This window comes from Propithecus coquereli, unplaced genomic scaffold, assembly GCF_000956105.1.
Source record: "Propithecus coquereli isolate 6110/MARCELLA unplaced genomic scaffold, Pcoq_1.0 Scaffold51, whole genome shotgun sequence".
NCBI lineage: Eukaryota > Metazoa > Chordata > Mammalia > Primates > Indriidae > Propithecus > Propithecus coquereli.
The window spans coordinates 6,823,764-6,838,971 of NW_012150952.1; the positions used below are offsets into that span (position 1 = coordinate 6,823,764).

A 15,208-nucleotide genomic window follows, 5' to 3' on the forward strand; every position below is an offset into this window, starting at 1 on the left:
CTGAGTCATGTATTCAGGCCAGAGGCAGTTTTGGAAACGAAACCTCCCCAGCTGTTGTTAAAAAAAAAAAAAAAAAGAAAAAAGAAAGAGACAAAGGAACCATCCCAATAGTTGGAATCACAAATTTAAATTGTCTGATCCCATGAAGTTTGGCCCTAATGCATTGGGATGAAATCATACTGTTTATTCCCAAGAAAGCGTGGCTTTTCCAGAGCTAGCATGTCTATTGCCACACCTGTCCAGGTCGGTGGCCCCTGACTAGTCAGACACCTGTACGTTCAGTGGAATGAAACAAGCAGTGCGCACGCGCAGGCTGAAGTCAAACAACCGTCAGTCAGGGATCCTCCTGCTGAGTCTGCGCAGACTCCTGGGGGTGGTGAGTAGACACAGGCTCCTGGCAACCAGCTGACCTGTCTCCTTGTCCATGATGAAGCCACCAGCAAGGACCCTGGTTGGTGTTTGCCATATGCTCACCAGCTAAACCTTCCGTCTGTGCCACATGCTAGGCTGTTGGAAACATTTTCATTTTGATGTGGCTATTCTGCAGTACATGTGTATAACAACATGTGCTTTTTGTCAACCAGATGATGACACTGCCATTCCTAAGGCCGTGCTCTTGCCATGCTTGTAAAACTAATGGGGTTTTGTATCTCTTTGCTAAATACTCTATTATCAGATGAAAAAGACATTACCATAAAAATTCCTTCAGTACCACAGGGAATTTTTCTGAAAGGCACGTTCATTCTTTCCCGTTACCCAGCCTAGTTTTTGCTTTTAAGGAAAAGTGACCGGCGTGCCCATTCTCAAGCACATAGGCTCAAGGTTTTGTGCCCTTTGGCTTCCTCCTGTTACTGCCAGCCAATGTGTCTCAGTCTGAAGACTCTGCCCTCATGTTGCCAGATCCTGAAACCTTCCCTATAGGGGCGGCCACTTGGCAGCAGAGGCCCTCCGGTCTCCCCTGGAAGCAGCTTCCTGCACTAGGCTAGAGTCCCCAGCAGGAGACCCATAGCACGTGAGCAAGGGAGAGGCCCTCACTCCTCCACCTCCAGTTCCTACCTGAAGAGCACATGGAGGTTTTCCCACGGAGGAGCTTTTCTTCCCTGTGGTGTTTGGAAGTTACCCGGGAACATAAGGAAAGGGTGGTGTTTTATCGTCTCATGGCTTCCCTCCCTGCCTGGCTAACTCCCTGACTCATCCTTAGAGTCGGAGAACAGAGGAGAGGCTGGGGGTGCTGGCCCGTGAGTCCTGGCAGAATGACTTCTTGCTGGGAAGCTGAGGGCCGCTGGGCCCCCTGTCCAGGGAGGCCTGAGTGTCTCTCTCCCCCTTAGTAATGTCAGTGCCCAGCCTGCTATGGGGCCAGCTCTGCATGCTCCATCACCAGCCATGCCCCTTACCTGAGCCAGCAGGACATCTCCACAGAGAGCGCTCCCTGGTCTGCACGTCTTTGTGGGGTCTGGACAGAAACCGTCCAGCCTCTGCCATGTGCAAACCCTGCCTGGATTTCTGTATTGCTTTGAGCAGTGTCTACCTAGGGCTCAAGCATGTGTTCTGGCAGTGTGGCTTTGCCCAGCCCTGGGATAGTACCCTCAGGAGTGCCCCATCCTCCTCAGGCCTTCCCATGTGGCAGCTGGCTGAAGATTCTGTGTATTCTCAGTCATTATGCTATGCATCCACAGCTCGCAGCTGAGAGTTTTGCTCAGCAATTAACATGTGTAAGCCAGATTGTGCCATTTCCCTGCTCTCTGGACAATCACGAGTGCGAACATGAGTATTTTACCTCAGTATGAGCATCAAATCCCCAATCTTGATAGCTTTGCAAATAGTCCTGTTACATGAGTGATTCTTCTAAATGCTTTCAAAATCTGAACTGACTTCACATTATGAGCAAACATAGTCCAAGCACAGGGTGAATGGACCTCATTGGTTTAGTCAGTGATTTCAGAAAACACAGGGGTACTACGTGCTCATCAGCTTGATTCACCATGTATTTTGTTTCTTTTTTCCTCTAGAGACAAAAAAGGCCATATATTAGTTTTTTATTGCTGTGTAACAAATTGCCACAGACATAGCTGTTGGAAACAACCCCCATTTATTATCTTACAGTTTCTGTAGGCCAGAAGTTTAGCACAGCTCAACTGTGTTCTCGGCCCTAGCTGTCAGCTGTCACAAGGCTGAGATCAAGGCTGTGGCTGGCTGGGCTCTTCTTAGCTGAGATTCTGGGAAGAGTCCATCTCCAGCCTCATTCAGCGTGTTGGCAGAATCCAGTTCCTTGTGCTTGTGGAACCGCAGTCCCTGTTCTTCACTGGCTGTTGGCTAGAGGTGGTTCTCAGCTGCTAGAGGCCACCCACATTCCCTGTCTCACGGCCCCCTCCATCTTCAAAACCAGCACTAATGTGTCGGATCCTTCTCATGCTTCTAACTAATCTCAACTTTTTTTGGTGCTAATTTGAAAACACTCTGCTTTTAAAAGGCTAGCTTGGTTGGATCAGGCCCATGTAGTTATTCTCCCTATTTTAAGATGAACTGACAAGGGATTTTCATGTCATCTGCATAATCCCTTCACAGCAGTGCCTCCATCAGTGATTGGCAGAATAACTAGGGGACAGAAGTCTTGGGGGCCATCTCTAGACTTCTGCCCACCGCAGAGCAGCATAGAGAAATCAGCCTCACATTCACTTTCACACCTCACTTAATGCTTCTGAGAAGTCTCTGTTGTCAACATGTTCTCCATTGTTGTCTCCACCAGCCAGTGCCGGGCATCCTAAGCCTGAACCGGAGGCAGAACCAGGACCGGAGGCAGAGGCGGGGCAGGTTGCTGATGAAGCCAGCCAGGACATAGCTGCTGCCCACGGGGGAGTGGAGAGCGAGGCGGAGCAGGCGTTGGAGCCCGAAGAAAGAGCCTCCCTCAGTGAAAAAGAGAGGCAGAACGAAGGGGTGAACGAGAGGGACAACTGCTCCGCCTCCAGCATCTCGTCCTCCAGCAGCACGTTGGAGAGGGAGGAGAAGGAGGACAAGCTCTCCGGGGACAGGGCGACTGGTAAATGAAGCCCCTTCTCTCAATCTGCATGTTCCAGGGAAGCCTGGGCTGCAGGGTCTGATTTGCTAGGAGCCTGTCCACAGGGTGGCCTCTCAGGCGACCTGCTGGGTCAGCTCACTCGTCCGCTGTGTCACCCAGTGTCTGGGAGGAGGAATGCGGTCACACTGTCAGCCAGCAGCCTCCTGCCGCAAAGGAAGTGGCCCCCAAACCCTCTGCTGTGCGGTGGCGTTCATCACTTCCACAGGTGGGAGGAAGGGCCAGGTAATGAGGGCTCTTTCTGAAAAATAAGCCCTGAAAGACAAACTCATCTCCCTCTACTTGTTTCATTGTTAATAATAGTAAGTGCAGCTTTTCTCAGTTTCTGATTTAAGTTTAGAGCTATGTCATATTATCTACCCCTTTAAAAGATTTTTTTAAGTGAAGTGTGTTCAATCATTATGACTGAACATTTCAGACCAGAACAGATTTGTAGGAGTGAATTGAATGAGTACTTCCGAAAAGTTGTGACTCACAGTGTGCTGAGGTCAACCTGATATGCTGTATTGGAACATACATAATTTAAGTAGTATTCTACACTATACTCATGACTATTCTTTTATTTATTACAAAGTACATGCTTTTCCTCATGAAAGTATATCTTTTTGGCAAATTATACTTAATATTCATTCAGTTCTCCTGTGGGTGGAGACTTTATAACTAGGGATCAAATGGAATGTTAGATTATAGGTTTGGCCTAGAAGAACCTCATGAAGGACTTGGGGAGGTTGCCACGGAGGGTTATAAGGAATTATAAATGATCTACGACACCACAGGGTTAGCCTTCCTTACCCACACTCCTACTCACAACTTGTACGCTATCAGGGTGGTAGAATTCCACCTTCCTCAATGAACACTCCTCGCCCTTGGAGTCATGTCTTATGGGCCACCCTTCATTAAGCTACATACGAGTGACACACTTAAGAAGCCTACATCTGGCTGGGCGCGGTGGCTCACGCCTGTAATCCTAGCTCTCTGGGAGGCCAAGGCGGGCGGATTGTTTGAGCTCAGGAGTTCGAAACCAGCCTGAGCAAGAGCGAGACCCCGTCTTTACTAAAAATAGAAAGAAATTAATCAGACAACTAAAAATATATAGAAAAAACTAGCTGGGCATGGTGGCGCATGCCTGTAGTCCCAGCTGCTTGGGAGGCTGAGGCAGGAGGATCGCTTGAGCCCAGGAGTTTGAGGTTGCTGTGAGCTAAGATGATGCCACGGCACTCTAGCCCAGGCAACACAGTGAGACTCTGTCTCAAAAAAAAAAAAAAAAAAAAAAGCCTACATCTCATGCCCAAAGGGCAGCATGAAATCTCCACGAAGGTCTGCCAGCTAGTGCCCTGACCCATGAATGACTTGTTAGTTCCCAGATTAAGAATACATTGAGTTGGAGGCATGGGTGAGTGAATGAAAATTGAGTGAATGAATGAAACCACAATGTCTCCCAGTAGACCTGTCCATCAGTGGCCTAGTTACTATTTGAGTTTTTCCAAGTTAGAATATACTACTAGGTTTTATTCTCTATATTGCTGGTCACTATGATGCAGTAGAAAAAGGAGGACTAAAGACTTTATTAGTTTACCTCTTAGGAATGATTGTACTGAAAATCTTGTGTCTTCATTTGGTTGAAGATTTAGGTGTTAATGGGTGTTATAACACAATGAATATACTGATTTTACTTAATGTCTTTCAAAGTCAGATTACAGTCAGTCTCCCAAATTCTTCTAGTATCACTCACCTTAATAGAATTATGGTCACAATACAGGGTGTAGGATAAGTCTTCTTGGTCAGTTTGGCCTTACGTCATGTTTTATTTATTAAGAATAACTTTAGGAATCATTCATCATAACTGGATTTAGCAGGCCTGAAACATATCAACGAGTTCGGTTAATAAAAATAAGCCAGGCAGCAGAACTCTCTTGGATCACATTCTTCCAAATAAGGACAACTTTCCAAAAATGGAGACTCTGTTCCCAGTGAAGAACCATTGACTTTCTACCAAAAGTGGGTAACGTCCAAGTGTATAGAATCAGGAATTGGGGCTTCACAGTTATTTTTCTGCTTTGCCCCAGTGCTGTTAAGAGATTTGGTCGTGTTTATTTGCTGTAGCTTGTTGGTTCCTAAAATATCTCACTGCTCGCAGGCACCATTGGCAGCTGTGGAGTCAGGGCAGCTCTGTCATAATGGCTCTTTTCAGAATGTTGTCAATTAAATCACAAAGGAACCTTGGGGACAATTGAGATGATTCCCAATTTTATTTGTAATGATTATGTCAAAAATGAATTTGTAGGATTTGAAAAATCTCAACATATTCCAGTTATGTGGTTTAATTTTTTTTTTTTGTTTCATATGTTACTCTGTGGCATTAGTGTGAGAAGCTTTATCGTAGTATTCGTTACACGTTGTCACGATTACTTGTGTAAGTGTCCTTTGCCACCACTCGAATGTCAGCTTTGTGTGGAAGGGGATGTCTCCCTTATTCATTGTGAGTCCTCATTTCCTAGGTGGGTGCCCAGAGCATACATTAGGGGGGTCTCACAAAACCATAGCCGAATTAAGGAGGGAAGAGGTGTGTTGCCGAGATGGAGAAGCTCCATTCCTCCTGGGTCCTTTCTCTCACAACCAATATACCCACCCCCTTGGAATAACAGAACAGTCAATCACAGGAGGACTCAGAAACATAGAAAGAGGAAAACAGACTGTCTAGTAACCCCAGGACGTGAACAACATGGCAGTGAAGCTCCGCGTAAAGCCTATTCCCCTAGCCAAGGATTGGGAAAAGGATTGCCTAATGGAACAGAAAAGCTTTCTGGCCCTTAATATTGGAAAATCTGACCTGGAGTCTGTGGGGACCGATCGAGAGCTGAGCCTCCACCTTCACTTGAAGGCAATGAGGCAATGTGGGTAGGTAGTCCAGTTTCCCTGGGAAGAAGTCAGTGGGGCCAGCAAATGGTGGCACTGACCTTCCACACTACTCACCTGCAATGAGGCAGTGGGACTCCACATTATTGCTGAGGTGGTGACAGATGGAGCCGAACATCTAGCCCCACAAAGACCTGTATGCTACACCTAAAAAGGTTGACTACCTGCTAAAAGAGAAGATAAAATAGGATCTAAATTCTATAATGCCCAAAATGTCCGGGATACAATAGAAAATCACTCATCATATCAAGGACTAGGGCAGTCACAACTTGAATGGAAAAATATAATTAACAGATGCCAACACCAAGATGAGCCAGACATTGGAATTAGGTGACAGGTATTTTGAAGCAGCCATCGTAATAATGCTTCAATGAGCAGTTAATTACGAACACTCAGGAAATACATGGGGAAATAAAATATCTCAGTGAAAAGTAGAAGATATAAAAAGAACCAAAGGGAAAGGGAAATTATAGAATTGAAAAATATAATAACCAAAATAAAATACTGCATGGGTTTAATAGTAGATTGAAGACAACAACGGAAATGTTCAGTGAACTCAAAAACGGGTCAGTAGAAATTACCAAATCTGAGTAACAGAGAAAAATAGACTAAAATAATGAGCAGAAACTCAGGGGTCTGGGGGGACTAGAAGACTAGATCTAACATCCAGTTTATTGGGGTCCGAGGAGGAGAGGAGAAAGGGTAAGTTCAGTGATGAAAAAAATCTTTGCAGAAATAATGGCCAAAAGCTTGCCAAGTGTGTCAAAAAAGTATAAACTTACAGAGTTAGGAAGCTGAGCAAACCCCAAACAGGATAAATTCAAAGACATCCACACCAAGACAAATAATAATCAAACTTCTGAAAGCTAAAGACCAAAAAGAAGCTTTGAAAGAGTGAAGAAAGAGACAACATGTCACCGACAGGGGAACACCAGTTCAGATGACAGCAGCTTGCTCATGGTAGCATGGGGGTCAGCAGGAAGGGATGCGGCCTTCTGCAAGGGCATGAATTCCGTATCCAACATAAGTCTCCTTTAAGAATGAAGGGAAAGCAAGACATTTCAGATTAAAAAAAACTAAGAGAATGTGTCCCTAGTGGACGTACCGTCAAAGAATGGCTAAAGAAAGTTCTCCAAACAGAAAGGAAAGGACGGAAGGCTTGGAACATCAGGAAGGAAAGAACAACAGAATGGATGAAAATAGGAGTCAATAAAATAGACTTTCTCCTACTGAGTTTCTTACATCATACTTGATGGTGGAAGCAAAAATTGTAATACCATTTGATGTACTGCTCTGGGTAGAAGAAATACTTAAGACAATTCTATTTAAAAAGTGGGGAAGTTAAAGGAATCTATATGGAAATAAGTTTTCCACACTTGACTCAAAGTGTTAAAGCATCAATACTATTAGAGTGTGATAAGTTAGTATGTTTAATACCTAGAGCCACTACTAAGAAAGCTATATGAAGCAATGTACTTTAAAACACTATAAATATATCAAAATTAAATTCTAAAAAATGTTCAAGGGGGATGCAGGGAGGTTAATGGTTACAAATATACAGTTTGATAGAAGAAATCTAGTGTTTTATAGATCCATAGGATGACTATGGTTTATAATAATCTATTAATATATTTCAAAATAGGTACAAGAGAATAAGTTGAATGATTATGGCATAAAGAAAAGACTATTTAAGGTGATATATGTCCCAATTACACTGATTTGATCTTTACAAATAATATGAATGTATTAAATTATATGTACCCTGAAAATATGTGCATCTGTTATGTCAATAAAAAAATTTTTAATAAATGAAAGTTAAAAAAAAAAAAAGTTCAAGTAACCCATAGGAGACCAAGAAAGGAGAAATAGGAACTGAAACAAAGGGAACAAACAAGACAATTATAATGGCAGACTTACATCCTAACGTATCAATAATTACTTTAAATTACAAGACAGAGATTGGCAGAGTGGACCAAAAAAAAAAATGACCCAATTATTTGCTGTCTGTACAAAACTCTTTTCAAACATAATGACATGGGTAGATTGCAAGTTAGAAGTTGGGAAAAGATAAATGACGCAATCATTAATCCGAGAAAAGCAGGAGTGGCTATATTAATATCAGATACAGTAGACTTCAGAGGAAAGGAAATTACTAAGGACAAAGAGGGGCACTACAACATGATAAAAAGAATACATAAGAGGATAAGTGAGAAACCCAGCATTTAAAGATATTACCTGATTACATTCTGTTCCCTGTTGCCAAAATAAGAAAATGCTAACATTTCTCAATAAATGGAGAAAGAATATGGCCGTTCCTCGAGAAGGGCTCAACCAGTTTATCTGCTGTGGCCTCCTGGTGTCAAACTCATCTCACAGTTCGTGGGGTGGTCTGACCAGTTGTGGAAACTCCCCATAACCAGATTTTTTGGTCTTATCCTCAAGTGCCATCTCATCTCTCTTTGACAGTGGTTATTTCCTAAGTATGTTTTGTTTGTAAAACCTAAAAGGGGGTACAAGAGCTCCTTGTTCTGGTGTTGAGGGGGCCTGAGGTCCCCTGGTCGGGTTAGGCCACTGTTAAGCAGAGGACAGAGAACAAAGCTCTGTTGGAAGGAACAGAGCCCCAGGGGGACCTTGTGCTCCCCAAGTAAATGCCTCCTCTGAGGTCAAGGCAGGGCCATGTGTGACAGCCAGTGTCCACCCTTAGTGTATTGGGGACTCTCCTTTGGCTGAGTGGAGCTCCGCATGCTCACCTTGGTGGCCTGGGTCTCCCTGGGTATCTGCAGGAGCTCACTCCCTCAAGTGCTTGCCACATGGCCTTGCCATCCCCAAGGAAGCCGCCCCAGAGGAATAACACTCCTGACCGTGCGTTCATTCATTCGGTTCTAGACGTTGGGGGTCCAACAGTGAGCAGAGCTAACCCAAATCCTTTTCTCATAGAGTTTACATCCCACGAAGAAGGCAATTTAGTGAGTAGTTATAAACATCCCAGTGATAGGGCAAAGGCGGACAATAACATAAGTAGAACGCGTGGATGATGAGAGAGTAATCAGTGCTCTGATGGAAAACAAGCAGGAAAGGAGGATGTGCAGCGTGGGAGGGAGGGTTGCACAATTTTAATTAAGGTGGTGGGGTACGATTTCACTGAGAAGAGACGATTTGAGCAAAGACCTAAAGGAAGATCAAAAAACAAATGGTGTGATTAACTGGGTGCGGTTTGTCCCAGGAGGAGCAAAGTCCCCGAAACCAGATGATACCTGGTGAGTTCTAGGAACAGGAAGAAGCTGCTATAGCTGAAGAGGTTTATGTGTATGTATCTGGGATGGTGGTGGCAGGAGATGAAAGAAAAGGCCTGTCAACATCATGTCACTGGGTTTTCCTCTCATTAGAAGGCTTTGGGCAGAAAGATTTGATCAGACGTTTTAGTAACATCACGTGGCTGTTGGGATAAGCGCTGACTGTCACAAGGCAAGGGTGGAAGCAGAGGGCCCACCTGAGGTGCCCCTGCAGCACTGTAGGCAGGAACACACACCGGCTTGGTCCAGGGCCGTGACAGCAGACGTGCTGAGAAAAGCGGGTGGATTCTGGGTGTAACACCAAGGTGCAGCCAGCAGGATGCCCTGCTACACTGGATGCAGAGGACGAAGGAACAGGAGGAGTCAAGGATGACTGTGAAGTTTCTGTAATTGGCAGCAAGAGGATGAAACTGCCTTAAGAGACAGCAGAGGACTGCAGGAGACGCAGCTTCACGAGGGGTGGGGCAGAAGAACCATTTACGGATGGTATGTAAAGCCCTGAGACTGGACGAGACAAAGTCTGGAAGAGTGTAGATGGAGGGGCGAGCTCCAAGGACAGTGAAGGGTTAAAGATAGGGAGGAACCAGCAAGGGAGACTGAGAAGGAGACACCTTCTCAGAAAGAAGGAAGCAAACCAGGCACATGTCTTCTGGGGAGGGTGTGTCCAGCTCAATGTGCAAGTCCCTGGTCACCTGGAAAGGAGCAGGTTGAGGGGTGGTGGGAGCAAAAGCTCCATTCAGCTGGGTCCAAGAGAGAATAAAATAAATCGGAGGTGGTGAGCAAAACAACTCGTGTGAGCAGCTTTACTTTAAAGGAAGGGAGAAAAATCGGGTGATAGCTGGAGCTGTTAAGTGGGGCCAAGGGAGGTTTTGCTGTTTTAAGATGGTTATTTTAAAAACCATCATGTGGTAATTACACGTATGTTTATATGCCAGAAGGAAGGATCTAGTGGGAGGGTCATGGGAGATGCGGGACAGAGAACCATTGGAGCGCGTTCCTAATGCACAGGTGGAGCGGTTGACCCCTGCTATGGAGGGTCACCGGACGGGGGCCACGGGCTGGGGTGCAGGTGAGAGGGGGAGGGAGGGAGAATGGGGGCTCTGGAAGATCTCCCCTGTCTGTGCCTGTTAAATTGGTGAACCAGGAAGCAAGGCTGTTACTGAGGATGAGGTGGGCTGGGAGGCGGGGTATGAAAGGTTGTCTGGGAGGAGTGGCTGAGAGTGCCCAGTGGCACTAAGCCCCCTGGAGACTGGTAATTGTGAACTTAAAGCACAACCACAGGCATGGTTTGTGTGTTTCCCCAGGCACTTTGAGCTGTACTGGTGCAGATTCCGGATGGGGGAGAGGAACAGAGGTAACCTTACCGCCTCTCCGATGCCTGCCACGGGCCAGGGAGTGGCTTCCTTGCTTCCCTGTGTCTAGTTAGGACAGAGGCCCCTCAGCTCCCTGTGGCTGGGTGAGTCCTGACCGGCTGCCATGGGTGGGCAGGAAAGGTAAGGAAAGTTTCTTCCAGGAGTCCAGGCAGGAGCCAGGAGCAGTGTCATATCTGGCAGAGTCCTGGGTCCTGGTGTGGGGTCTTCAGGATTGTAAAGCAGTGTCTCTTCTTGGTTAAGGGTGTCTTGTCAACCAGGGCCACCTTCTGCTTTGAATGCTTTATTTCATTGTGTCCTCAGAAGTCATCTGTGTGTAGGGAGTGTCAAGCTCATGTCCTACCTAGTTAGTTTTGTCGTGGAAGCGCGGCCCCCTTGCTAATTTTTCATTTTTTCCCCTCCTGTGTGCTTTCAGGTTTGTGGTCCGCGGGAGTTCAGGATGCGGGTGTGAATGGGCAGTGTGGCGACATCCTCACCAGCAAACGGTTCATGCTGGACATGCTGTATGCCCATAACAGGAAGTCCCCGGGGGACGGTGAGGCTACAAGGACCCAGCAGGAGGCAGAGGCGGTCACCAGCCTCGCCACCAGGGTCTCCACCCTGCAGGCCAACTCACAGGCTCAGGATGAGAGCGTCAGAAGGGTGGACATCGGCTGTTTGGACAATCGGGGCAGCGTGAAAGCATTTGCGGAGAAATTCAACAGTGGGGACCTGGGGAGAGGGTCTGTTTCCCCTGATGCTGAGCCCAATGACAAGGTCTCGGAGACAGCACCGGTACAGCTGAAGACAGAGGCTGATTACATCTGGGACCAGCTCATGGCCAACCCGAGGGAACTCAGAATCCAAGACATGGATTTCACCGACCTGGGAGAGGAGGACGACATCGATGTCCTGGATGTGGACTTGGGTCACAGGGAGGCCCCCGGGCCACCTCCCCCACCCCCGCCCACCTTCCTGGGTCTGCCGCCCCCTCCGCCTCCACCCCTGTTGGACAGCGTGCCTCCCCCTCCCATCCCCGGTAATTTATTGGCTCCTCCTCCTCCAGTGTTCAACGCTCCTCAGGGCTTAGGGTGGTCCCAGGTACCCAGGGGTCAGCCCACGTTCACTAAGAAAAAGAAGACCATCCGTCTGTTCTGGAATGAAGTCCGGCCTTTTGAGTGGCCGTGTAAAAACAACCGACGCTGCAGAGAATTCCTGTGGTCAAAACTGGAACCCATTAAGGTGGACACTTCCAGACTGGAGCACCTGTTTGAGTCTAAATCCAAGGAACTGTCTGTCACAAAGGTACTGCTAGCCTCCAGCATGCTTCTTGATTTGCAGTTGGGTAGGGCCAAAGAGATGTGTTTTATAAAAAATATTCTTCTTTGTGTTGCTTTTGCTATTTGGTAAAAAGTCCATTGGTGTAAAAATCTGATCTTTAATATAGTATTCCTTGGGCTAAGTGTAAGCTACATGAGTCAGAGACCCTTATTCGCTAACATGGACACTGGCTTACTAACATTAGGCAAAGGAGATTTCACGGAACCAGATAATACTGAGGAAAAGCTAAGGAATGTCAGCATAGCCCAGTAGCAGATTTTTTTTTTTCTTTTAGAGACAGAGCCTCATGCTGTTGCCCAGGCTGAAATGCAACAGCATGATCATAGCTTACTGTAACCTCTAACTCCTGGGCTCAGGCAATGCTCCTGCCTCAGCCTCCCAAGTAGGTGGGACTACAGGTGCATGCCATCATGCCTAGCTAAGTTTTTTCACTTTTTATAGAGATGGGGTCTCACTTTGTTGCCCAGGCTGGTCTTGACTCCTGGCCTCAAGCTGTCCTCCCACCTCTGCCTCCCAAAGTGCCAGGATTACAGGTGTCAGCCACCACACCCAGCCCCAATAACAGATGCTGATGTTAGCTGGAGGAAAGTGGACTCGCTGACTTACCAAACACAGTGGATATGTTTATTTAATCTTACCTTCATTGATTTTGGTTGATAGTAGTTTGAACTTCAGCTGTAACCACCCAGTGCTTTCTCAAAGGCAGTAATCCAAGTGACACTTCTTTGGCTAATCTCCTGGCTGAGCCAGCATACTGCAACTGTCTAGATGTTTCCCAATAGCCATGTATTTAGCATCCTGAAAATATTACACGTGCATCTAGATTTATTATTTTTCGTAAGTGTTTGGGAATCCTGTAGGCAGTGCTGGCTGTGGTATTAACGGAGATGTTAAATCCACTTTGATCGGTGGGAAACACTGCACGTGACATTTGGGGGCATTAAAGGTTAAGTCCTGGCTAGCAAACGCTAATAAAGAAACTGCAAGGCACTGGATCACAACTTTTATTTCTAATGACTCACTGCATGAATAGAGTCTGCTCTACATCTCCTAAAGAACTGGCTTTTTAAAAACCACTTAGATTCTGGGCATATTCCAGTTTTAAAACACGTTTAAGGCTATCCTCTCTTCTCAAGAGCTGGAGGTATGAGAAAGCACTCTGTAAAGCACAATTTAGAATAAACACGCAAGGGCTTATTATCGTGAATTAACTTCTCCCTCCCTGTGTTGCTCCAGCCGCTTATCATTTTTTTGGGTGAGCTGCCCGGGTCAGGCTCCCAGACCTGCCAGTCACGCACCAGTTCTGAATCAAAAAGTATATGCGGCAACCTCAGAACACAAGTGTCCTTCCAACACGGAGTCCAGTGACAGAGTTCGTGCCTGTCCTGCTGTGTGACGCTGAAGGCCAGTTAGGGGAGGTATAATTGACCAACTTCCGTTTGAAACGGGTGCAGAGGGTTCTTAAACTGCCTGCTGTTCTTTGCTGGTTGGCATTTACCCCAGTGTCTGTTTCCACCCAGTTTCAGTGAGGCCCTGAGTGTTTCTAGCCTCAGGAATCCCCTCAGGACAGAACTAGAGCTTGCTTTTCTGTAAATCCAAACTGCTAGGATCCAATGTAAACAGTTACACCCAGGCAGCCCTTTCCTTCAGTTAAAAGTAGACCCGGCTTTTGTCCTCTGGAAAATAATGCCTAGGAAAGGGGTGTCAGACACCTGCTCTTGGTGTGTCTACGTCCTGAGTTTCCAGGACGGTGACAGGTGGTGCTGAGCCGTCCACATGCCCCTTTCTAATTCCTGCAGTCAGCCTGGCATTCAGGAGAAGGCGCCGGGATCAAGACAGCAGTCTGTGGTTGCCAGGAGCTACCCACAACCTGACACGCTGATGCTGCCCTCTAACCCACTGACCTACTTGGCCGGTCTCCTCCTCCTCTTCCTCCCCCTTTGCACGTGTGCCCATCAGGCTGGCTGTGCCTCAAGGTTGAGGTAGCTCATCACCCTTGGAGATTGCTCGGGAGAGGCTGCCCCTTGACTCGGGTTGGGAGGAATAAAATGGAGTGTGGATGTAAAGGTACTTCTAACTTCATTTTTACAAAAGAAATGGCAAGATTAAAAGTTGCCCAGAGAAGATCCAAAATGATTGGCCACCTTCCTCCCTCCTTTTCTTGGTCCCACTGTGGCCTGTTTGGTCGGTGATAAGATTCCAGCCTCTGCCCTCTCAGCCCAAATTCCATTCTTGCCTGAAGCACGTAATGACCTCTTAGAATACTTTGTTGCCTAGCTAAGGGACAAACGTTTGCCTGGTGTTTATAAAGTGGGAGCTTAAGAGGAAAGTAATATATTGAAAAGTTTACCAAACTGATTTTAGAATGTTCTATGAGACCTAGGGGTCCCTACCTTTGTGTTTTGGGATAGGAAATGTGAACAGGAGCTAATTTACAAAATGGTACAAAAGGTAAGAATGTAAATTAGGATTAAAACACATCACCCTGGATGGTTGAATGCATTTCGTATGTGTTACCAATGCAGATATCACCAGTTTCCCTTCTGTTTCTAATCCTCGGGTGTGATTTTCATAAAATGCGGTGTAAACAACCTCTTCCGAATTCTGGCTCATAGACATTTTTTTATTGAACACAATAGAGCACAACAAAAGTAGAATTAAGTAGACTTTACAAATCAGCACAAAACAAAGAGAACTGGTTTTAGTTTCCATCAGAAAACTAACACTAGACCAGAGGTTTAAAGCCTGGCTGCGACTAAGTCACCCCAAAACAAAGATTCATGAGGCCAGATCCAAGACTGGGGTGACCGATCAATGAAGATAAGATCTGCTTTGGGGTTTTCTTTCAAAATAGTTGCTGGAAGTGGATCTACTTTCCTCTCTCAGCAGGAAATGTATATTAAGTTTTTTTTTTAAGGTAATATATTTATTATTAAAGTATTACCCCTCTGTATAAGGTAGTCATTTTTTAACACAATACTTTTTTTCAACATAGCTAAAAGAAACAGTCCGAATGGGCATAAATTTACTTCATATATTTAAGTATTGGGAAAATCTGAGTTTGGAGTTCAATTATATACAGAACTAAATTTAACTTTTTTTCTTTATTCTTTTTTTTTTTTATTATTTCAGCATACTATAGGGGTACAGATGTTTAGGTTACGTATGTTGCCCTTGTCCCCCCTCCCCCCTAAGTCCGAGTTTCAAATATGTCCATCCTTCGCATTGCACTCTTT

At 45.9% G+C, this 15,208-nt stretch overlaps 1 protein-coding gene across 3 annotated transcripts in view; it reads left to right on the forward strand.

The window, feature by feature from the left end:
* FHOD3 (formin homology 2 domain containing 3) overlaps window positions 1-15,208 on the forward strand; it is a 447,358-nt gene that overhangs the window by 384,066 nt on the left and 48,084 nt on the right. For all 3 annotated transcript variants that reach the window (XM_012656604.1, XM_012656605.1, XM_012656603.1), the window contains 2 exons: window positions 2,747-3,037; window positions 11,068-11,936. In XM_012656604.1, coding sequence (XP_012512058.1) covers window positions 2,747-3,037; window positions 11,068-11,936 — 1,160 coding nt within the window. The remainder of the gene's footprint in view (window positions 1-2,746; window positions 3,038-11,067; window positions 11,937-15,208) is intronic.